General features: G+C 48.8%; 3 protein-coding genes across 7 annotated transcripts in view; 1 reads left to right on the top strand and 2 right to left on the bottom strand.

Annotated features, from left to right (window-relative positions):
• The window catches only part of TULP3 (TUB like protein 3), a 59,212-nt gene extending 56,842 nt beyond the window's left edge, over window positions 1–2,370 (bottom strand). The window contains exon 1 of the mRNA XM_032390775.1: window positions 2,282–2,370. Within this exon, the coding sequence (XP_032246666.1) occupies window positions 2,282–2,322 (41 nt within the window). The 5' untranslated portion in view covers window positions 2,323–2,370. The remainder of the gene's footprint in view (window positions 1–2,281) is intronic.
• Window positions 2,371–3,475: 1,105 nt separating this feature from the next.
• On the bottom strand, window positions 3,476–10,496 carry RHNO1 (RAD9-HUS1-RAD1 interacting nuclear orphan 1). 4 transcript variants are annotated; one of them, XM_032391068.1, is made up of 5 exons: window positions 10,431–10,496; window positions 9,566–9,816; window positions 8,076–8,197; window positions 6,030–6,287; window positions 3,476–4,948 (listed from the first exon to the last, which is right to left on the bottom strand). In XM_032391068.1, the coding sequence occupies exons 4-5, from the start codon at window positions 6,195–6,197 to the stop codon at window positions 4,349–4,351; spliced, it is 768 nt and encodes a 255-aa protein (XP_032246959.1). In that variant the 5' UTR covers window positions 6,198–6,287; window positions 8,076–8,197; window positions 9,566–9,816; window positions 10,431–10,496; the 3' UTR covers window positions 3,476–4,348. The 4 variants fall into 4 exon arrangements, with proteins under 4 accessions (XP_032246959.1, XP_032246957.1, XP_032246961.1 ...); XM_032391066.1 differs by lacking the exon at window positions 9,566–9,816 and having other exon boundaries at window positions 10,431–10,493; XM_032391070.1 differs by lacking the exon at window positions 9,566–9,816 and having other exon boundaries at window positions 6,072–6,287; window positions 10,431–10,493.
• A 250-nt stretch (window positions 10,497–10,746) lies between these two features.
• FOXM1 (forkhead box M1) lies at window positions 10,747–22,810 on the top strand. Of its 2 annotated transcripts, XM_032390890.1 has the most exons (9): window positions 10,747–10,796; window positions 12,765–13,313; window positions 13,880–14,031; window positions 15,425–15,616; window positions 16,679–16,807; window positions 17,479–17,523; window positions 18,160–18,229; window positions 18,415–18,590; window positions 20,794–21,819. In XM_032390890.1, exons 2-9 carry the CDS (start codon window positions 12,812–12,814, stop codon window positions 21,817–21,819), a joined length of 2,292 nt encoding a protein of 763 aa, XP_032246781.1. In that variant the 5' UTR covers window positions 10,747–10,796; window positions 12,765–12,811. The 2 variants fall into 2 exon arrangements, with proteins under 2 accessions (XP_032246781.1, XP_032246782.1); XM_032390891.1 differs by lacking the exon at window positions 10,747–10,796 and having other exon boundaries at window positions 12,842–13,313; window positions 13,880–14,025; window positions 20,794–22,810.
• Window positions 22,811–23,117: the final 307 nt, after the last annotated feature.

The raw sequence follows: 23,117 nt of genomic DNA, 5'->3' as shown, positions 1-23,117 counted from the left end.
CTTGGTTTTGGCTCAGATCATGTTGTCAGGGTCCTGGGGATCCAGGTCAGCAGGGAGTCTGCTTCAGGATTCTCTCCCTCTGCCCCTCCCCCTGCTCTGTCGCGCTCACATGCACACACACACTCTAAAATAAATAAATCTTCAAAAAAGAGAGAACGTCAGAGACGATAACAAGTCTGGACAATACATAACCTCCAGCTACTAAAACTGCTCATATTTCTAAAGAGAAAACATACATAAACCACAGACTAGGACTTCCTTAGTCAACTGGGTCACACGGTCACATCACACCGAGAAATCTCTCACCATACCTTCGACTCCATCAGGGACAAAAGGCCAGAGAAAGCTCAAGGTCGGGAAGCTGTAATATAAAATACCTAGCTTCCACAAAGGTCCTGAGAGTGATGTTTCAAATTCCAATTTTCACTAGATATTTCAGAAATAGGAAAAATATTTGAAGTTTGTTAGTAATTTTTCCACTTCATTGAAAAGAAATCTGCCTCATGGTAAACAGTCAAAGGAAACATGGTAAAATTCAAAGGAAAAAAAAAATCACAGGAAACTTAAAAGTCAGATGTTATACTTCACATCGAAAGGTATTAATACCAAAAACTCTATCAATGTATTTCATCAAAAACATTAAGCATACAACCTGAAGCCAAAATAGGAGACATTCCACTCCTTCTCAGCAACAACTGAGTTAAACAGTGATAGAAACTGCACTTAATATTACCTAGGGCAGGAGAAACATTTGGTGACTCACACCTTTGATGTCAGTTTTTAAATTAAAGGGCAGTTTTCTTTGGGAAGAAAAAGAGGGGAAAACTTTAAAATTATCCCTTTAAACTTTAGGTCCAATAAATTAAAAACCACTTTGCCTCCTGGTCTCAGTTTCAAAGTCAATCCCCCTTCCCCCAAAACCATGAGTCATATATCCAACATCTGGTACCCAAGAAATTTATTGCTGTAAATTAATTTATTGAATGCCCACAATGAACATATACCATCTGAATTCAACAAAGACGCGGAATTTTAACTTTACGTCCTCCTAGCACTTCCATAGTTATACTGGTAAACGTGGGTTATTTTTCTCTCAACTCGAAAAAAAGAAAGTGCAATGAACAAATCTCTCAGATCGCAGCTATCACGTAAATAAAATCTGACGAAAGGGGAAAATAGGTGTTATCCATGCCCAACACCTCCTTGTGACGTTTTTAAATGGTTTAGAATTGTTTAGGGCGCCTGGGTGGCTCAGTCGTTAAGCGTCTGCCTTCGGCTCGGGTCATGATCCCAGGATCCTGGGATCGAGGCCCGCATCGGGCTCCCTGCTCAGCGGGAAGCCTGCTTCTCCCTCTCCCACTCCCCCTGCTTGTGTTCCCTCTCTCGCTCTCTCTCTCTCTGTCAAATAAATAAATTAAAAAAAAAAAAAAAGAATTGTTTAAATATCTACTCATCTAAATAGACTAAATCCTTACAGGCTACATCTTTATTTGCCATGGTAATGGAATAAAAAGCGGGGAATACTGCTGGCGTGTATGATTTCAATCCTCAGACAGTGCCAAAGTTTGAAGTCAATGATTTCATGCCGCTCCCCCTTAACTTTTCATTAACCTAGCTAACAAGAAATTGACAGACTGAGATTTCGGATTGTTTTATTTCCCAGGCTCTCCCTCTGGCGGAGGCAGGAAAGAGGAGCGCAAACAAGGGGTATGGTACATTGCAAATAAGACGAACAATCCTAAATAGAGAGAATTACTATAAAGCAGATAGAAGTAAAAGATTAGTTTTGCACTTTGGCCCTCGGACTCCGTTCCAAAATTCAGCACCGCCTGCCAAAAGCAATGGCATTAGAGCAAATGATTAAATATCACCCCGAAACTTACGCTTCGACACCCCCGGGAAAGACTTCATCCACCTCAGTTATGACACTGTTGGGCGGTGCGTGAGGAGCAGGGCTAACGCATTTTGAGTAAGCGAGGCCCACAGAGAGCAAGACGAGCTCGTAACGAAAACCCCAAGAGTTTCCCAAGCAAGGACCTGAACACAAAGTCCTTGCTCTCGGTGAAGGCTGCAGAGCCGCTGCCTCCTTCCGCTCACCGGTAAAAAGGGGATCCTCCACCGCGGAGTGGGGGACAGAAGACTCGCCTCCTGCCGCCAAATCCGTCCCTCCCGACCCGACCGAGCCCACCGCCCTCTCTTCAAAGCTCCCAGAGGACCGCCACGGTCTCTCTCCGTCCTTCCGCCCCGCTCGAGACGAGACCAGCCACCACCCCTCTCGGACCTGTCCCTGCGGGGTCCCAGCCGGCAGCGCGACGCCTCCATCCCCGCGGCTCAGGAAGTGGCAACCAAGTTTAGAACCCCCGGCGCTGCTGCTAGGGTGGCAAGTCTGGCAGGCGGCCGGGCCCCACCCCCTAGCAACCGCACCCTGCACTGTTGCCACCGCCTATTGGCCCTCGTGCCCGTCGCTCGTCTCTCATTGGCTATTGCTGCTGCCCGGCGATGCGGGAGGGTTTCTAGGGGGCGGAGGCGCCAGGAGTTAAAGGCGCCTGCGCCCGAACTCCGGTGACGCGTTAGGTAGGGCTGGGTCCCTGGAGCGCGTCTCGGGGATGGGATGGAGCCGCTGGGGGGGGGGCGGAGGACGGAGGGATGTGTTCGCTACAGCTGCGTTGGCTCCCAGCGGCGGGGAAGTCAGTTCGTCGGAGGAACGGCCCATCCCCCTGACCGCCACCCACGGAGTGGCCTCCCCCGCGTCCCCAACATTTGTACCCAGAGACCACCTAGAGTGCTTTCCAGAGGTCTGTAATGTTAGGACCCACTCACAGACCTCTGCCGGCTCCCTCACAATCCGGCCCCTCCCGACACCAGAGCCTTCCGGGAAGCACCCTGTACCCTCTCCAGCAGTCATTCGCCGTTAAATGCATCTTTCATAGTTATCTAGTCTCGCATTCCAACTGCACAAAACTCCTTCAGCCTCCCCTACTCCAGCCCAAGCTTTTTATTTTTATTTTATTTTATTTTATTTTTTTTAATTTTTTTATTGTTAGCCCAAGCTTTTTAGAGCATTGCTAGACCAATTCTACAGACTTTAAGAACCTTTCCCATTTACCTCTCTCTACGGGCCTATGGTAGATCTTCAAACATCCATATCCCATGAGATTTGCCATCTAAATATATACTCTCGTTTCCAATAAATCTTGTCTCCACTTCCTTTCTCACCACCAATTTACACATATCATTGTAACCCCTACAAAACATCCTGGCAAAAGTTATCGCATGTTGTGTTTATAGCATTCGGAGGTCAGCTGTTTCCACGTTGGGTTTGCCTTTCTAAGAGGCACAGAAGTTGGCACAAGCTAGGAGAGCAGAGCATCGTCTCAATGTGTCAGCCTCCACTCCCTGTGTGACCCTAAACACAGTCCTTTATCTGGGCTTCAGATTCCCATCTATGAAATAAACAGAATAATCCCTGCTTGTTTAGCTCTGGCTAGACCAGACACAGAGTAGGTTCTTAAAACTGAACGGATACAGTTGAAAGAGATGCTATCTGTATTGGTGAAAGGGCAAAGGAGACAGTTTTTGCCTGGGCAGTCCTGCTCTAGTTACAGCAAGTAGTCTTCTCTGAAAAGTTCCCATATTTAATTACATACATTTCAAGAAATCATTTTCCCACCCTATTTGGCATTTACAGACTTCTTTGAATGGAAATAGAAAACCAAAACACAGCAAACCTAAGTAACTTCTCTATGTCCCCTTTATTGCCCCTAACCCCACTGTATTCAGTGAAACAGGGCTTGCTGCCTTTCCTCACCTTGGCCTTTTAGCAGATGAACCAGGTTGTAGAGGTGGCAGCTCAGCTACGAAGTCACAGAGTTTGCTTTTATTTTTCCTGTCCATCATGTCATAAAGGAAGCTGCTGCTGAGCCTGACACAGAGTTGGTACTCAAAAGTGTGGAATGAATTAGTTTGGACGAAGTGATTAGAGGATTAATTAGTAGTTTTAAAAAAACAACGAAGAAAGACTTTGTGGAGAAGGCAGTATTGCTGCATGATCGGTAATCAGAAGCAGGGTTCTCTAAAACCTTTCTGCAACCATTTATTTACATACATTTTAAATAGTTACTACAAGATACTTTAAAATTTTAGACAGTTAATGTTAAGAAAAATATGAACTGTTTATGACACTAAAAACTTTTTAGGAAAAGACATCTTAAAAAGCAAATCTGGGAACTGAATTCCCTTACGACTCCAAGGTTCTAAACATCTTTTTTTCTATTGAGGTTCTTGGTACTATTTCCATTTTATTCTCCTGATGTACTCTCCTGTGAACCAGAAAAGTACTTTAGCAACTTTATGAAAATTTCTTGAGACTGTTGGTGTCGGAGAAATCCAGTGAGTTTTTCACAAGGAACTGGTTTTTGTTCAGCTTCCCTCTCTCCCTGAGGTAAGTAAACAAGTGGCGTCGTTTCCTCCATGTGACCTTGATCCCATACTTCTCCTCGGGAGTGTCTTCAACTAGAACAGGCCCAGGCTCTGGGCTCTTGGGAGTACTAGCGTGGAAGGAGCAGCTCGGAAGGCTACTTTCCCTCTGACCTGGGGGAATGGGCCCCTCCTTCACAAACGATGACTCTGGGGTCTGGATATCAGGGGCAATTAATACATAAGGTAAGTTTTGAAGCGCATGTGCTGACACTTCCCCACAGCTTTGAGGACTGAGCATTGGAACTAAGGGCCTTCCGGAAGTTCGCTTTTCTGACTGACCGGGGCATTCCCTGCTTAAGGGGATCCCAAGCGTGGCTGAACAAGAGGAAAACAGTGGACTGTCAAATGTTAGATGGGGGAACTTGGAGGCGGTAGATTTTCGACTTGCATGTCTTGCCTGGTTTCGATGATGACATTTCTGGTTCACCGGGAACCAGCTTTCTGCTGTCATATCAAACTGAGGTGATACCTTAAGGATCAAAAACAAAAACCAAAAAGAAGTGAGGAGAGCCAGCTACCAAGTACGAACGAACCTGAGGGAGGAAACTATATCCAAGGACCAGAATTCTAAATGGGGGCCCACTATAGTAATGGACACAAAACAAAGTATTTGTCTAATGGGATATTAAAAGAAAGGGATATGAGCTTTGGGCAAGTAATTCGATCTCTCTGGCTTTCCGTTTCCTTGTGTGTAAGAAAGGGGACAATGCCTCCTTCGCTTTATCACACCATACAGCTGCAACTTGTTTATCTTTAAACTTTGAGGGCAGAGACCAACAGTCTTCCTCACCTTTGATGCCCAGCACCTAGCAGAGTGCCTGGCACGAAGAAGGCCCCCAGTAGAGTGAATGCTGAGTGCAAGAATAGGGAGTGAGATCATGTATGGAAAGCAACTAGCATAAGACCTGACACATGGCGAGTCCTCAGTAAGTGTTCATTCCTCTTCTCATCCATGGGATTCTAACATTTCAGTTTCTTCTACAATCCCAAAGCAAGTATTATGGTTCTTCCAAGCAATCCTGAACAAGCTATATTCATTAAGCACTCTTAAGTGAAGTTTATGCTTTTGTCTGGCCCTCTGGCTATACCACTTTCCTGACAGTAGCTATATTCTCTTCCTAGGGCCTTGAAACTGTCAAAATACGACATGCCATTTCTGTGGGGTTTTTTCCAGGTTCACTCTCTTAAACTATAAATATAGTACCTAGCTAAATAGTTTACCTCTCAAGTGACGCTTGGGGAACAATCTCATTTTTTATTCATTCGGCCATTTATCTGGCTTCTTCACTGAGCTACCGAGTAATAATGAAACTTTTATACTGAACTTTTTAAGAAGAATGTGGGGGGAAAGACTCCAACTCCAACCAGCCCTTGCCTCAGCTTGAACTTAGAAAAGATATCCCCGAGAAGATGGCTGATGACAGAAAGAACACATTGCCTCTTGTCCCTGCTCCCATGAATCTTTGGAGGCCCTGGTTTAAGGGGCAGAAGAGGCAGCATTCTGCGAAGGCTAACAGAGCAAAAGTCAAAGTAAGAATCCCATGGCCTACCCAGGAAGTGACGGTGTTATGGTCAATGGGCTTGCTGGGCACCTGTCTAGTGTGGGTGATGGTAAGCTGGGGAGAGCCATAATGGTGTTTGGGGCCCTCCAGTGGTGGTTCTTGGAATAGCAGCTGGGCTTTCTGGGAAGGCTGGCGACGTTTTTTTCTGGGAGGCATCAAAAGGTGAATGAAGAGCAGTTAAAATTAGTAACCACATGATGCTGGTTGTTGTCAGGTCGGGGTTCAGGCTCCGATTCCAACCCATGCCTGCAGAGAAAAAAACAAAAGCTGGGAGACAATTCTGATGATTCCGTCCCCAGCTCTTGCTCATCCTCTGCCAACCAGTTCTACTATCAACTACCACCGCTACCTCCACACCTTGGGGAGTACAGCTTCTATCCCTGCACCACCAAGTAAATACACAGTAGTTCCCGGTCAACAGCATTCATCCAATGCACACTGATCGAGCACGTGTTGAGTGCTGTGCTGGGTGTTGGGAATTTAAAGATTCTACAATCATTTATCAAGTGCCAAGCGCTTGCAGGGACACATAAGAGAGACTGTCCCTGTCTTCAAAGAGCTGAGAGGCTAGCAGAAGGAGACAGACAATTCCGACAATGGGAAGAATGCTTCCACTCACCCCAGGGGAGGCTTTCTAGAGAGGGTGATACCTGACCTAGTACGGAAGGGATAAGGAAAGCCAGAGAGCAGAGAGAGCAAGGCACTCCAGGCTGAGGAACAGCACATACAGAGGCACGGAGACAAGACTGTGAACTCAAGGTATGACAGGCTCCATGAGGCTGGACACAGCGTATGCAAAGACAAATGCAAGACCTCAGAGGCTGGACCCGGTGTCAGGGTCAGGTCAAAAAAAGCAGGTGTACCATAGGTGTTTGGACTCTAGCCTAAGTAGTCACTGAAGACTTTCAAGCAGAACGATATGATAACACTTAGTTTTTTTTTAACTTTCCCTCCATATAATTTTGAACATACACAAAAGGAGAATGAATAATATGAGCCCCCATGTACCCATCACCCAGTTCCAACATCAGCCCATAGCCAATCAGGATCCATCCACACCCTTTATCCACTTCCCCTACCCCTATATTATTATGAAGAAAAGATGAATATTCCCAGCCATTATGCCAACCCCATTAATACAACATATATATATAGTCCTTAATATTATCAAATATCCAGGGATGCCTGGGTAGCTCAGAGGGTTAAGGGTCTTGCCTTCGGCTCAGGTCATGACCCCAGGGTCCTGGGATCGAGTCCCGAATCAGGCTCCTTGCTCAATGGGGAGCCTGCTTTTCCCTCTGCCTGTCGCTCCCCCTGCTTGTGCTCTCTCTCTCCTACAAATAAAAAAAATATATTATCAAATATCCAGACATGTTCAAATTTTCAATTGTTCCATAAATGTCTTAATTGGTTGTTTTTGTCTTTTAGACAGATCATCCTGGCAACAGTGTGGAAGGAGAGGGAGTACTCTGGAAATAGGGGGACCAGTTTTAGGAGGTTACTCTGTTACTGAAGTGAGAAATGATCAGGCCTGAATCTGGGCTGTGTTGGCGGAAATGGGAGGCAAGACACAGAAGCAGGATCAACGGGACCCGGAGTAATAAACAGGCTGAAAAAAGTGAAAAAAATGTCCATTGACTCTAGTAACCAGATTGACTTTAATAAGAGCTTCATCAAGCGGAAGGGTGGGTAGAAGTTTGCGTGCAACGGAGAGGTGCGCGGGAGGTACAGGGGGCATCCAGCGAAGTCCCACAACAGGGCACACTGGTTCCACCACACATTCATGATTCATTCAGTCAGTCAACCATAAAAAGTAACATACTCTGACTTCTGTCACCAGGCAGTGGAGATACAGGTAAAGAAGAAAGAAAGGACAAATCATTTTTAGGGAGAACACAAGTAGTACACACAGCTGTTTGTTCGTTCATTCAGCCATTCAACAAATACTGAGTGCCCGCAGTGCTAGGCCCTGTTCTTGGTGCTGGAAATATATACCAGAGAACAAAATGAAATCCCTGCCCTCATGGTACTTACATCCTAGTTGGGAAGTGACTATGGAGAAAATCCAAACAGGATAAGGGGCTGAGCCAACTCAGTGCTCTTTTAGAGAGGGCTGTCAGGGAAGGCGACTGAAAAAGTGATATTTGAGCAAAGACCTGAAATGAAGAAAGGAGAGCAGGTGAGAACCAGTTCATATGACACAGGGCTTCACAGGCAAGGTTAAGGACTCTGGACTTAACTATTCTTAGTGTGACAGGAAGCCACGGCAAGGCTCTGGACAGGGAAGCGACATTTCTACTTTACAATGAGAACTTTAGGCGCTCTGTGAGAACAAGTGGGTTGGGGACAGCAGGCATGGAGAAAGGAAGCAGGGCACCCAGTTAAAGGGCTGCTGCATGAATCCAGTGGAGAGATGACAGCAGTAACAATGCCTCCAGTCAGTGTTGACATTAGCCAGCCTCCAATAGACATGACATTGCTCAGCAGCAATCCTACTATGTTCCCTTCATCAACTCAATATCCGCAGATTATCTTAAGATGTTTCCACTTTCTTAAAACCTTAGAACTCCCCTTCCCTCTTAACAAATGACCTTATTTCCTACTTCACAGAGAACGTAGGAGACATTAAAGAAAATAAACTCACTTTCCAGATACCAAACATACAAACCTATATATATCTGCATCCATTCTCTTTATGCTATAATCGCAGGTCAGTCCCGTTTGCTCTGTAAAACCTTTCCCTCTGGCTGTTTTGGAGCTTTCCTTACTTTATACACCTTCCTTAGGCAATGATCGGCTCACACCTACAAGTGGATGACTTAAGTATTTATACACTCAGCTTAGAATTCTCTACACTCAGTACCCACATAGCCACTGCCTACTTGACAGCAACTAGATGTCTCAAATGCACCTTAAACTCAACTTACTTATTTTAAATTTTCCAGTTGACTCCAAATATCTTTTTTTTTCCTTTTTAAGGCTTTATTTATTTATTTATTTGACAGAGAGCGCACACAAGCAGGGGGAGCTGCAGAGGGAGAGGGAGAAGCAGGCTCTCCGCTGAGCAGGGAGCCCGATGCGGGGCTCCATCCCAGGACCCCAGGATCATTACCTGAGCCAAAGGCAGACGCTTAACTGACTGAGCCACCCAGGCACCCTCAAACTCAACATATTTAAAACTGAATTCATGATCATCTCCCCTGCACCCGCTCCACAGGTGATTATCTTGCAAGGCCCTTGCTCGGGGTATTATCCTTCATCTAGTTATGCAGCCAGAAACCCTGACATGTCCCACCTCCGTCCCCATCCAACACCACCAAGCCCTGACAATCTTACCTCTTAAGTATGTCTTCAATAATGCCCCTTTGGCCCCTCTCTCTTGCTCTCTTTCTCTCCCCACCACTCTTCAAGTTCCAACAGTTCTGGTCTGGGGTATTGCAATAGCCTAAACAGGTCTACCCTAATCCACTCCAGCACCCCCTGCAGAGGAGCCTTTTAAAAATGCAAATCTGATCTTGACTCACTTCTGCTTAAAATTGTTGATTTCTGGATAAGGACCAAACTCCCTCAGTTATGGCGAAGGTCCTATTTCCTCTGGCTCCAGCTTCATCTCACACCACACTCTATTCAGGTCCTCTCAGCTCTGACTCCCAGATATTCTTCAGCCTTTGTACAGCCCAATCTTCTTCCTTTTGCTTCGCGGGGTTCACTCCCTTCTTTACACAAAGGCATCAGACCTCAGAACAAGCTTCCGTCCAGAAAAGCCTTTCCTGACCTACCGAAGGCAAGATCTTATTGTAGATACTCAGTTATCAATGACCTCTAATTTATCCCTTCGCAGCTATAATTCTCCTTTTGCTTATTCGATTCTTCAAAAATGTCTGTTGTCTCCTCTCTTCCCGTTAGACTGTATACAGAGCAAGGAAAGAACCTCCCCTACCACTGTTATCCTAGCAGGGCCTGGCACATAGTAGGTGCTCAACAAAATGTGCCGACCAAGTTAATAAAGTATTATCATGGCGTGGAATTTTTTTTTTAAGAGGAAGCTTAAACAAGAAGATACGCCGGTCGACTAGTCGAAGCGGCCAGACGATCGTTAGTTGGAGGGGAATGGAGTAGTTTCCCCCAAGTAGGGAAGCCAAGCCGGGGAGGCTTTAGAAAGGCCAGAGGCTGGCGAGGGAGGCGGGAGGAGCGGCGCCGAGGGCGGGCTCAGGCAAGCGACCCGGAACGCGCGAGGGAGCGCCTGCCGAGGGCGCCGGGCCCGGGCAGCGCCGTCTCCCCGCCGCCCCGGCCGACCCCGCCCGCCGCCCGCCGCGGGGGCCCCTCCTGCGCCCTCCGGGCCGCCCACTGCCGCCCCCTCCCCACGAGCCGGCCGCGGGCCCGCCTTACCCGCCCGGCGGCGTCCCGGCCGCCGCTCCCCTGGGCCGCCGCAGCGTTCGAGCACGGAACGCGGAGACAAGGGCGGCCGCCGATTGGCGACGCTCCGTCACGTGACCGCAACGCTCCGCCGGCGCCAATTTCAAACAGCGGAACAAACTGAAAGCTCCGGTGCCCGACCCCACCCCCGACCCCCCGGCCCGGGACCCCTCCCCTCCCGGGATCCCCCGGGATTCCCCACCCCTCCCGCACCGCCGGGGACCCGGCCGGCCTGGCGCGAGTCTCTGTCCGGGCCCCTGGCTCGGCCCCCAGGTTGGAGGAGCCCGGAGCCCGCCCTTGGAGCCACAGCCCAGCAGCGGCGGCGGCTGCAGTCGGGAGGTGAGCGGGGGGCGGAGGAATGGAGTCCAAGCCCCGGCCCCGGCAGAGGCAGGGAGCCCGGGCTCGGGCGCCGAGATCAGGGGGTCTAGCAGCAGGGCGCGGGACCGGAGTGGAGGTTTGGGGCCACACGGGAACGAGGGCTGAGAGAGGGTGCAAACTTTTTCTGCATCCGGCCAACCTCCTGGCCTTGTCCTCACTTCTTTCTCAAACCACCTCTTGGCCTTCCCTGGAAGTTTGACCTCTGCGCCCTGCCCACAACCTTGGGAGGGCTGCTGGGGTGGCCTACTTTTCTAGGCAGACCGTGGCTGGCATGAAGATTGAGCTTATTCTGCATTAAGTCAAAGACAAACCTGCCCACACCCTCCCCTGCTCCCAAGCGCTCTCACCACTGAGCCGCACTGCCTCCACTCCACCCTTTTCCAGGGCCCTTATCCTTTTTTCCGAGAACCTGCAAAGTTTCCGTGGTCAGGATGGGCAGTGGTGTCAGAGGGGTCACTCTGGAAGTCCCCTAGCTTAAAGTGTTGGCCATGATAGGAAGAGACTGATCAGAGTTGAAAACAAAATTAAGCCTTAGACCAGGAAGATACCTTTTGGGGTTGGGGAAGGAATAATAGTATTTACTCATTGGTGGGGCGGGGGGAGGCTTGAAGAGATAAGAGGTAGAAATAAAACTGAGATTTGAAAGTAGAGGAAACCTAGTTATAAAGGAAAGGGAGGAGGCAGAGTGGAGAGAGCCTATGAACTCTAAGCAGATGGCAAATGTCATCAGACTGTGACAGTCATTTTTAGGGAGATAGTGGATGTCCTAACACAGACAGCCCATTCTTCTGTCAAAGTACCTTTAAATAGGATTACACAATTTTACATGATGGCAGAGTATCCCGTGTATCTATTAAAATCAACAAACACGAAATTTTTTTTAAAGATTTTATTTATTTGAGAGAGAGAGAGCACGAGAGCGGGGTGAGGGGCAGAGGGAGAAGCAGACTCCCCGCTGAGCAGGGAGCTCAATGTGGGGCTCAACCCCGGACCCCAGGATCATGACCTGAGCCGGAGGCAGACGCTTAACCAACTGAGCCACCCAGGCACCCAACAAACACATTTTATTTTTTTAAAGATAAAACTATTTTCCTTAACATGACAGAACCACCTTAGCATATTGATGACAGCACATTCTACTGGTCAGGAGTCTTGGTTCTGGAAAAGAAATCAAGGACTCGAGTAACATGCTTAGAAAGTTAAAGTAGGAATAAACACACGCAAGGACTAAAATGTCGCTATAGAAATATTTTGCAAATTGTGAAAGAAAAGTGTACTCTTTCTTTTACCAGTGCAAGGATAATAGCCTGTGAGATGAATAGCCCCAGGGGCCTTGACTAGAGCAGTTTCCGTTTTCTCTGAGGTCTTGTGAAGTAGGAGATGATGGCAAGGGAGCGATAGTGCAATCTGCCTTTCTCCTCTGATCCCATGGGCACTGATCCTTTTATTTATAGACTAAGATGATGTAAAAATATACAGGCTTTATCAATCATAAAATAGATTACGGGATCAGAGTTTTGTCCGGACTCCTCAGATTGCTAAATGTCCTCAATTCCAGCATTCCTGTCCCTAGAGTCACTGCAAGTGATCTGTAGTATAATAAACAATAATAGAAATTTCCACATTTTTTTAACTGTCCCACTCATTTCTGTAGCCAAACATTCTTAAGCTTCCGGAAGACCTTTGGCCGTGTTGACCTACCTTCAACCCAGTCCCGCTTTCCCCTTTTGAAATGCTTCAGTTTTAGCTTTCTTTTGTCATAGAACTCATCCCCTTATTGTCTGAGGTCTTTACAGAGGCCCAGGGATCATTAACCTGGGCCTGTGGGCTCATGCTTTTGGTCATGGAAAGAGGAACACCTCTCTTTAGCAGTACCTCCTTCTCAGCCTAACAAATCTCTGACATCCTGCTGTTCCTTGCACTTTCCAGGGCCCATGCTTGTGATTCTCAATGGAGAGTGAAAGCACAGATTCATAATGAAAACCAGCCCCCGTCGGCCACTGATTCTCAAAAGACGGAGGCTGCCCCTTCCTGTTCAACATGCCCCAGGTGAAACATCAGGAGAGGAACCTAAGAGGCCCCCTGCCCAACAAGAGCCTGGTCAAGCACAGGCTTCCAAGGAGGCGGCAGAGTCCAACTCTTGCAAGTTTCCAGCTGGGATCAAGATCATTAACCACCCCACCATGCCCAACACCCAAGTGGTGGCCGTCCCTAACAATGCCAATATCCAGAGCATCATCACAGCATTGACCGCCAAAGGAAAAGAGAGTGGCAGCAGTGGGCCCAACAAATTCATCCTCATCAGCTGTGGGGGAGCCCCCACTCGCCCTCCAGGACCCCAGCCTCAAGCCCAAACCAGCAATGATCCCAAGAGGACAGAAGTGGTCACCGAGACCCTGGGACCAAAGCCGGCAGCTAGGGATGTGAATCTTCCTAGACCACCTGGAGCCCTTCCTGGGCAGAGATGGGAGAGCTGTGGTATGTGGTCTGCGAGGCAAAGGGATGAGGAGCCCAGCCTTTCCTCTCTGGTGGCAAGGACTGCAGTCCGTCACGTTGATACTTAACAGACAGGCACCTAGCCTGAACCAGGGGAAAGTCTTGTCTTTCTTCATCCTGAATCCTTGACCCAGATCCTTTGGGCGCTGTTGAAAGTGCCCAAATTATAATTTAGCATTTCTCTTACTTTCTTTAAATTAGGAAAGGATTTGTTTATTTGTGCGAGTTATCTTCCCCATCGACCGTATAAGGAAATAGAAATCTTTCTCCATTTTAATAAAGGAGAAAACTGAAGCATGAGGAGGAAAAGTGACTTTGTTTGTGCAAATACTAACTCTTTGTTAAGGTTGCCTTAACTGATCTCTCCTGAATTTCTCCTGAAATCCTTAATGGGGCAGAGTACCTGAGGGCCACAATAGATTCAGCATGTGATCCCTGTCCCTACGGGTAGAGGTCTCGGAGAGATGCTCCCCAACCTCCGATTTTGATGGGCCTGCCACACGCTGGATCAGGCAGCTAAGTGGCATCTTGGATTGTTTCCCCTCTAGCTGGAGGCGAGGCAGCAGGCTGCACTCTCGACAGCAGCTTGACCAACATCCAGTGGCTCGGAAAGATGAGTTCTGATGGACTGGGCTCCAGCAGCGTCAAGCAAGAGATGGAGGAAAAGGAAAATCGTCACCTGGAACAGAGTCAGGTAAAGGTGACTTCTCACTAGGGGAGTCAGGGCCAGTGCAGGGAATTTCTAAGAAGGGAAATGGATCAAGTGACCTTGAGCATCAAGTGACCTGGAGCAGAATTTCCAAGTTCTGGTATTAGCACTTCACTTAGTGCGATTCTGCATAACGTTTGAGCTACCTTTCTGCCTGGAATCTTTTTTGCCCCATCTGTGAAATTTCCTCGAGGGCAGATGCTGCTGGCTCACTCAGTATTCCATGAGCACTAAGTTTAGTACTCTGCCCTTGGCAGGTACTCAGAAAATGATGAAGAGATCTTAGTTGGGAAAGCCACTTGAGCCTTAAAGAGGCAGCCCAACAGTATGAAAGGTTAGAGCATAAGATAGAGTACAAGATAGTTCTATTAGAAGATACATTAATAGCAAATAAAGTGAGTTAGGTGTGAATGTTAAATGCTTCCCCGGTAATCAAACTCGATTTGACCCAACTATGTGGCCTGGGGTTGTTTTCAGTATTGCCATATTGTTGCATATACCCTGAAATCAGTCATTGAACAGCCTTTAAAAAGTGAAAATTTACATGGATGTGTGCATAAGTAAAACTTAAAACTTGTGCCTTTCTAAAGTTAGAGCTCAGTTTTTTAAATTTTTTATGTATTTTTTAAAGGATTTATTTATTCCAGAGAGAGAGAGAGTGAGCGAGCAGAGGGGCGGGGGGGCAGAGAAAGAGAGAGAATCTCAAGCCGACTCCAAGCTGAGTACAGAGCCCAACCCAGAGCTGGATCCCACGACCCTGAGATCATGACCTGAGCTGAAACCAAGAGTCAGAGGCTCAGCTGACTGAGCCACCCAGGCAGCCCAGAGCTCAGTTTTTTCAAATGTGACTGATCAGCTCTTTGCCTGAGACTTAGCCACATGTATGTTTTGCAGACATTTGTCTGTCCTATACTCTTGAGAGTATCTGTCTCATACAAACCCTGAAAAGAGGTCGGTTTATTCACATCACATCAGTAGTAGAAAGCAGACGAAGACATTGGTCTCTTGACTCTGAAAAATGAGTATGGTTTTAGGATAAAATCAATGCTTTAAGAATCCTAATGTACACCCAAACTTTCCCGAGAGGTTTCTACCAGCAGACTGGACCTCCACTTATGATGGGACAACATATTCAACAAAATGAACAATGACAGAGAAGTGGCTCCACATTGTCTAGGGACTGGACTAGATCATCACTATGCTTCCTAATCCTAAAATTTTATTCTATGGACTAGTCGTCTCAGATGAGTAGGTTTCTAGCACAATTCTGCCAGTTAAGAGGTTTCTCTGGGGGATGTTCTTTGCTGGGGGCCCAGGGCAGGCATTGTGAACTCTTCCATGTCATTTCTTTTTCTCCTTGCCTTTGGCTTCTCGTAACCCTCAGGTCGAGGAGCCCCCGGGAGCATCAGCATCCTGGCAGGACTCTGTGTCTGAGCGGCCGCCATACTCTTACATGGCCATGATACAGTTTGCCATCAATAGCACCGAGAGGAAGCGCATGACCTTGAAAGACATCTATACTTGGATCGAGGACCACTTCCCCTATTTCAAGCACATTGCCAAGCCAGGCTGGAAGGTACATAGCAACCCGTAGCGACGAACGCCGAGGTCACTCTGGCCCAGCAGTGTGTCCGCGCAGATGTACAGCCCTTTGTGTGTGGTGCTCTGAGGAACAGTTAAATGCAAAGAAAGCTGGAACCATAAACAATTGTATCTTTCTCGGACGTGACTTGATCCTGCCGATTCCAGGCAAGATGGTCAGCAGGAGCTCTGCAGCCACTTCATTGGTCCCTCCCTGAGGTCCCTAAGGGTAGAGGTCTTGGAGAGACTGTCCAGGGTAGCACTGAGCCTCCTCTTGTGCTCCGTTGAACCGCAGCTGCCGTGACTAAGTAGCTTTATGAAAAGATCTTAATGAACAAAAAAATGCTGTCCGTGAGCCTCGTGATCCAAGATTCACCTCCTCTAATGTCACATGTCCTCTCCAGAAGGCAGGGACGTTCTCTTCATTGTACTCGTGGGGACACTGAGGTCCCTTGGAGTCGCTGTCACTCACACTACCCTGACAGAGCCACAGTGTTGGTCTTCTGACAGAGGCGCAGCTCCAAGCAAGGGTATTTTTGTTTTGTTTCCTCCACAGTAGAACTCTTTTTTTTTTTTTTTTAAGATTTTTATTTATTTATGAGAGAGAGAGGGGAGCTGCAGGCAGAGGGAGAAGCAGGCTCCCCACTGAGCAGGGAGCCCGATGCGGGGCTCGATCCCAGGACCCTGGGATCATGACCTGAGCAGAAGGCAGACGCTTAGCGGACTGAGCCACCCAGGCGTCCCCACAATAGAACTCTTCACACGCTTACCTCAACGAAATTTCCTAGTTTCTTAGTTTCTTCACTCACCTGTCTTGCTACCGAATGCTTCATGGCCTCAGTCTTCTTTCCTAGCCGCCGACAGCCATCCGGGTCTTTTCTTTACCACCAGCCATTGGATTGATGGCTTTATGGCCCAGCTTGCCAGCTCCTAGACCATGAGGACACTGCTGGCTACAGTGGGGGAGGCCTGAGGCTGATGTCCCCTGGGGAAACATCAAAGGGGATGACTCTGAAGCTAAAGTAGCTGATAAGTAGTTGTCTTTCTCTCCTTGCAGAATTCCATCCGCCACAACCTTTCCCTCCACGACATGTTTGTTCGGGAGACATCTGCCAACGGCAAGGTCTCCTTCTGGACTATCCACCCCAGTGCCAATCGCTACTTGACGTTGGACCAGGTGTTCAAGGTGAGTATCCTGGTTCCATCTAAATAGGGCCAGAATTGGTCATCATAATATCCATCTCAAAAGGAAACAAGTCCTCCTTGTGATGATCTTACCTGGCCAGGGCAGAGTTAGAAGCCAGCCAGCCCAGAGACCACCTGCGTAAAACTAGCTGAATTAAGTATGGTTGACACACACCGAATGACACACTTCTGGGCTAGACCAGGCCCTGGGGAGGGCTGCCCTGATCCAAATAGACAACTTCCCTGGACACTGTTTGCCTAAGTGCCTTGTGGGTAAGAATTGCCCGGGATGCTTGTTAAAATATAGCTTCCCAGACGCCGCTTTTGGGAGCTTCTGACTCAGTGGGTCTGGGATGGGCCTAAGAACATACATTTTTAACAAGCCTCTGAGGTGATTCTTACAGAGAAAGTCTAGAAACCCTTGCTTTGCAAGAGCCCTTCTTCAGCCTGGAGACCAGAAACTGAGCCACCAGAACATCTTTTCAGAAGTTTGGGGATTTCAAAGTGCCCATAAGGCGGCTGCTAGCTCTAACTGTTCCCCTGGGCGGGAAAGTCGTCCCCCGTGGCCCTCAGCATCCCACAGCACTAGCTGTTTTTCCCGACCCGGGCATACTGACCACGCTGGTGGTAACTTCATCTCATTTCTCTCCCACAATGCCTGACCGCCACCAGCCACTGGACCCAGGGTCTCCACAATCGCCTGAGCACTTGGAATCAGTAAGATTCTTTTCCTCCCGGCTCGGGGCTTGGCCTTGTTTCCCTTTCACTGTGCAGCATGGCTTTAGTGGACAGGGGAAGGGAGCCTGTGCGGCTGTGTGACTGCCGGCCCTAAACGCAGAGCACCCCTAGCCCCCGGGAGTAAGGAAATTGACGGCCGCCACCTCATCCCCGCCCCCCCGCTCCTGCCCACTTCTCCTCCCCCTCGACGGGCACGACAACAGTGCACGGAGCAGAGCATGCTGTGGCAGGAGGACGTGCCACGGGCTTCGTGCCAGACGGCAACCTCGAGTGCATGGCTTAGGCCTGGCAGGAGGCAGTTTTCCCTCTCCCTTTCCTGCCTGGCTTTTCTCGGCCGCTCGTAGAGCTCCGCGCTTTAGCATCCCCCGGGGGTGGTGAGGACACGTGGATGAGGTGGTAGGACTGTCCTGCCATCGTATGTCTGCGTGCCATCACCTGTTCCCACTAACCAGGCTTTGGAGACAGTGCTCACCTGCATCCGCCCCAGACCGGCCTTTTCTTTCTGGGCTGTCGGTTGGCTCAGTGCACGGTCCCGGAGCCACTGGAGGGTTCTCCTGCCTTCTCCCCCTGCCTCGCTAACCCAGGTTTCTTTCTCTCCCTCTCTGCCACAAGCAGCAGCAGAAACGACCCAATCCTGAGCTCCGCCGGAACGTGACCATCAAAACTGAACTCCCACTGGGCGCACGTTAGTATGGGACAGTGGGCATCAGGCTAGTCCTTGCTTGGGGGGCGTGTTTTAGACAACCCGACTGCAGGAGTCTGGGCCCAGCTTGAAGGGCGTTGAGCCCAGAGAAGGAGAGCAGAGCTCCTGGGATTGGGAAGGGGTGGATCCCTGGACCCCTGCTCCTGATCTCTCCCGTGTCCTCCTAGGGCGGAAGATGAAGCCGCTGCTACCACGGGTCAGCTCGTACCTGGTACCCATCCAGTTCCCAGTGAACCAGTCACTGGTGTTGCAGCCCTCGGTAAAGGTGCCATTGCCCCTGGCAGCTTCACTCATGAGCTCAGAGCTTGCCCGCCACAGCAAGCGAGTCCGTATTGCGCCCAAGGTGAGTGGCTTCCGTTTTCCTCTGACGAGACGCTCCAGTCAATTAAAAGCGTTGGATCTATGGTTTGCAAGCTCTCTGCTAAATGTTCCTGGAGGAGCTTATAAATCTAGTTGGGTAGACAAGGCATTTCCTTTGTATGACAAAGGAGAATTCAAGAGCATTGTAAGAGCTAAAAAGGAACTTGGATTACGGTGAAAGTAATGTCAGAAGCCCATGGATACCTAATGAGTTTATAAGAATCACATTTGGGTAAGCAAACAGGTGTGGCAACAGCATTCTAATGGGCGGTGCCATGGAGGTGGGAGATGCCGGTTTATACCCAGTAACGGTAGAGTGATTGGATCAGTCTAGCTCAGGGGTTCTCAGACTCCATACTGTTGACATTCGGGGCTGGATAACTCTTTGTTGGCGGTGGACAGGTACGGTCCTACGCGCTGAGGGATCTTTAGCAGCATCCCTTGTCTCTCCCCACTAGGTGCCAGGAGCATCCCCCAGTGTGACAATTAAAATGTGTCCAGACATTGCCAGATGTCCCTTAGGGGGCAGGAGGGTGGGGATAGCGCCCCTGGTTGAGCATCAGTGGCCTAGCTTGAGGAGAAGGTGAGGAGGGTGAAGTTAAGACCATTTCGTGATGAGCTACCAAGTCTGGACTTAACTCTATAGAGGATTTGTGAGCGAGAGCCGACTGATAACAAAGCAGAGAAAAGGGTTCCCTTGCCTAGGCTCTGGAGTTTAGAGAGACTTGGGTTTGCTTTATTCTTTTTAATTGAAAAAATATTTTTTAAATATACATAAAATAATACATACCATCATACGTAATTTTACCTAAATGTATCCATGTGACTAGAGCACTTATACTGTTTTTGTTTTATTTGCAATCTTTTTTTCCCCCTCTTATCTTTCTGCCTGCCTTCCCCCACCTTCACTCACATCCCCGTGCTGCCCATGATACCCCGTGCTGACAACGTAGTATGCTTGCCTTCATCATTTATCCCTGCTCTTCACGTACTATACGTACACATACAGCCATAACCATTTTATATATGGACATATAACACCCAGAACATTCAAAATGGAATCACACTACACTTTCCTGCCACAGGGAAATTCTTCCAAGTCACTTGGCATTGGCTCGAATTCATTGTTTCTTAATGGCCACACAATATTCCACTGTGTGGCTAAGCCATAAATTTTCCAGCATTCCACTTTTATGGGTACATTTTGTTTCTGGGTTTTTTGCCCTACAAACAACACAGCAATAAATATCTTTGCAGGTACCTTTCTTACAAGTGCTTTTATTTCTGTGGGCTAGAAAACCAGACATGAGATTGCCCAGTGGAAAGGTGTTTTCCATTTTATTAAATCTTGCTAGATACTGGTTTCCAAAAAAATATACAATAATTTACCTTTCTGCCAGCAATATGTGACAAGACCAATATCTTTGCCAGCAATTGGTATTAATAGTCTTTGAACTATTTGCCCATCTGCTATGTGTAAATGAAATCTCCTTGTCTCATTTTATCTTTCTTTGCTTATCGATAAGTGTGAGTACCTTCTCATCATGTTAGGTCACTTGGAATGGTTCACCGAGATAGTTATGTAGGGGCATGGCCCATCTTTCTATGAGGTTTTGATAACAATATGTGAAAGTTCTTTGTTATTAAAATATTAACCTCTGTCTTTGGTGCTGAAGATACATATTTTTTTTACTTCTATTGTTTGTCTCTTTGTTTATGGAATCTCTTGCCATAGGAAGATTTTAAGTTTTTATATAGCCAACGATGTCTCTCTTCTCTTTTACAGCTTCTGGGTTTCCAGTCTTGCTTAAGAAGGTCGCCCCCCACCCTCAGATTGTACATGTAGCCTCCTAGATTCTCTTTCAGGATTCGTATGGTTTTAATTTTTCTGTTGAAGTCTTTGTATATGGTATGAAACAGGCATCCAATTTTATGGTCTCAGCTGGGTACTAATTATACCAGCGCCATATTAAAACAACATTCTACCTTTTACCCCCAGAATTGAACTACCACCTTCATCATATATTCTCATATTTCATAGTTTATAAGACTTTAAAAAGACAAAAAAGAGGACCAGTACCAGCATGTGGCTTATTTTAGTCATGACCTTGTGTCCCGCCTGGTGACTGGGGTGAGCATCAAGGCCTGGAGAGCTCCCTCTCACCGCACCCCTGCTTTCCTTTCAGGTGCTGCTAGCCGAGGAGGGGGTGGCCCCTCTGCCCACCACAGGGCCTGCGCAAGAGGACAAACTCCTGCTTGGAGAAGGACTGTCTCCTCTGCTTCCAGTTCAGTCCATCAAGGAGGAAGAACCCCAGCCTGGAGAGGAAATGCCACCCTTGGGGAGACCCATCAAAGTGGAGAGCCCACCCTTGGAGGAGTGGCCCTCACCATGCCTGTCTGTCAAAGAGGAATCATCTCACTCCTGGGAGGGTTCGTCCCACTCTCCCACTCCAAGGCCCAAGAAGTCCTACAGTGGGCTCAAGTCCCCAGCCCGGTGTGTCTCAGAAATGCTCGTGATTAAACGAAGGGAGGGGAGGGAGATGAGCCGGTCTCGAAGGAAACAGCACCTCCTGCCTCCTTGTCTGGACGAGCCTGAGCTCCTCTTCTCCGAGGGCCCTGGGGCTTCCCAGCGAGCCACAGAGCTCCCTTTGCCCGCAGAGTCCTCTGAGCCTGCCTCCCAGCTTGGCTACTCCCAGGAGGAGGGAGGACCTTTTAAGACCCCCATTAAGGAGACGCTGCCCATCTCCTCCACCCCGAGCAAATCTGTCCTCCCCGTGACCCCTGAATCCTGGAGGCTCACACCCCCAGCCAAAGTAGGGGGGCTAGATTTCAGCCCAGTACAACCCCCCCAGGCTGCCTTTGGCCCCCTGCCTGATTCCCTGGGGCTGACGGATTTTAGCACCACCCCGCTGAAAAGTATCCCCCTCTTTGACTCACCCCGAGAGCTCCTCAATTCAGAGCCCTTTGACCTCACCTCTGACCCCTTCAGCACCTCCTCCCCCTCAGATATGGAAGTCCCCAAGCCACACTCCCCCGGGCCAGAGGTGGCCAGCCTTTCTGCCAACCGTTCTCTGACAGAAGGCCTGGTTCTGGACACAATGAACGACAGCCTCAGCAAGATCCTGCTGGACATCAGCTTTCCCGGCCTGGAGGAGGACCCTCTGGGCCCTGAGAGCATCAGCTGGGCTCAGTTCATTCCTGAGCTGCGGTAGAGGCCTGACCTTACCCTTGCTGCCCATACCATCCACACTTCCAGGAGCTCGTGTGGCTGGGCCATCTAAGCCTCATCTGGAGTGAGGACAGCAGGCAGGACCGTCCACTCCTCTAGCTCCACTTCGCCTGGTCACGCCATGGCCACTACTGAGCCCTCTGCAAGCAGCGAGGTCCTGGTGACCGGTCACTGTGCCACCAGTGCTCCCCAAGAGAGTCCAGTTCCTCACTCTCCCTGCTAGGAGCTGAAGGGTGGGAACAGCAAAAACAAGGGTAAAAAGAGATTAGGAACTCCCCAGACTGTTTACACCTGTGCCCAGCAGTCTCCCACCTTCCCTGCTTCTTGCAGGGTGGCCCTTGTAAATAGTGTATATTCTCCAAATTATCCTCTAATTATAAATGTAAGCTTATTTCCTTAGATCATTATCTAGAGACTGCCAGAAGGTGGGTAGGATGACAAGGGGTTTCAGTTTGCTTCTGTTCCTTGCTTTTAATTCCTAGAGAAGGGAGGACCTGCAGTGCACGGTTTCTTCCAGGCCCAGGACACCTGCCTCAAGGGCTCTTTACTGTAGGCACCCAGACAAGCAGGTCGGCTTCCTAGGGTCCCTCTTATTGCCCCTCCCTCCCACCTCCCCATGTTTCCAAGTCCGCTTTCCTGCAAGAAGAAATCCCGATAAAAAGGTCTCTTGTAATGGGTCAAGAGTTGAATTGGGGATGGGGGAATGGATGCATCTGAAGCAAAGAATGTGGGTCCCTAGATGTGCTCCCATGAGACGTTTCTCTGATAATGTCCCTAATCATGCCAGAGAGACTAGCCATTGCCAAGAACTTGGCCCAAGGCTTGAGAAGACTGAAGGGGCCCTGCCCTGCCTAGCTTCCTTAGCTCACACTTCTTTGCCAAGAGCCACCCTAGGCCCCAGCTGACCACAGGCCTGTGAGCCAGCTCACGAACACTACCATAACTGTCAATAAAATCCAGGGTGGAAGTGTGGTCTCTGGCGTGTCGGTGTCTGGTCCCTGAGGCATACGGAGGGGGTGGAGAAGGCCATGGGAGACGATGTGATGGTGGTGACCGGGAAGAGGTAAGGCCTGAAGCCAGCATGAAGCAGCACGTGATAGAGAGTGCTGAGGGCTTGGGCCTGGGCTGCCTCCCACATCCTGCACAGGCACACATCCTTTCTAGCACAGAAACTGGCAGATCTCCCAGGCTGGTCCTGCATGGCCAGCCTCTTAAGCACCTCTCAACCTGATGGTTAACTTGGCCCTTTAGCGCTCCCTGTAAGGGAAAGGCCTACAGAGG

Source organism: Phoca vitulina, unplaced genomic scaffold (assembly GCF_004348235.1).
Source record: "Phoca vitulina isolate PV1807 unplaced genomic scaffold, GSC_HSeal_1.0 scaffold59, whole genome shotgun sequence".
NCBI lineage: Eukaryota > Metazoa > Chordata > Mammalia > Carnivora > Phocidae > Phoca > Phoca vitulina.
Note: the sequence above shows the minus strand (reverse complement) of the source record. Positions and strands in the feature narration are given on the sequence as shown.

What these genes read in the sequence shown, in the direction of transcription:
- RHNO1 (XM_032391068.1), bottom strand. Translation starts at nt 6,197, where the DNA reads ATGCCTCCCAGAAAAAAACGTCGCCAGCCTTCCCAGAAAGCCCAGCTG. An exon ending in ATAACACCGTCACTTCCTGG is followed by an intron (nt 4,949 to 6,029) that starts GTAGGCCATGGG and finishes TTGATCCTTAAG; the next exon opens with GTATCACCTCAGTTTGATAT.
- FOXM1 (XM_032390890.1), top strand. Translation starts at nt 12,812, where the DNA reads ATGAAAACCAGCCCCCGTCGGCCACTGATTCTCAAAAGACGGAGGCTG. An exon ending in TGGAACAGAGTCAGGTAAAG is followed by an intron (nt 14,032 to 15,424) that starts GTGACTTCTCAC and finishes CGTAACCCTCAG; the next exon opens with GTCGAGGAGCCCCCGGGAGC. An exon ending in TGAACTCCCACTGGGCGCAC is followed by an intron (nt 18,230 to 18,414) that starts GTTAGTATGGGA and finishes GTGTCCTCCTAG; the next exon opens with GGCGGAAGATGAAGCCGCTG.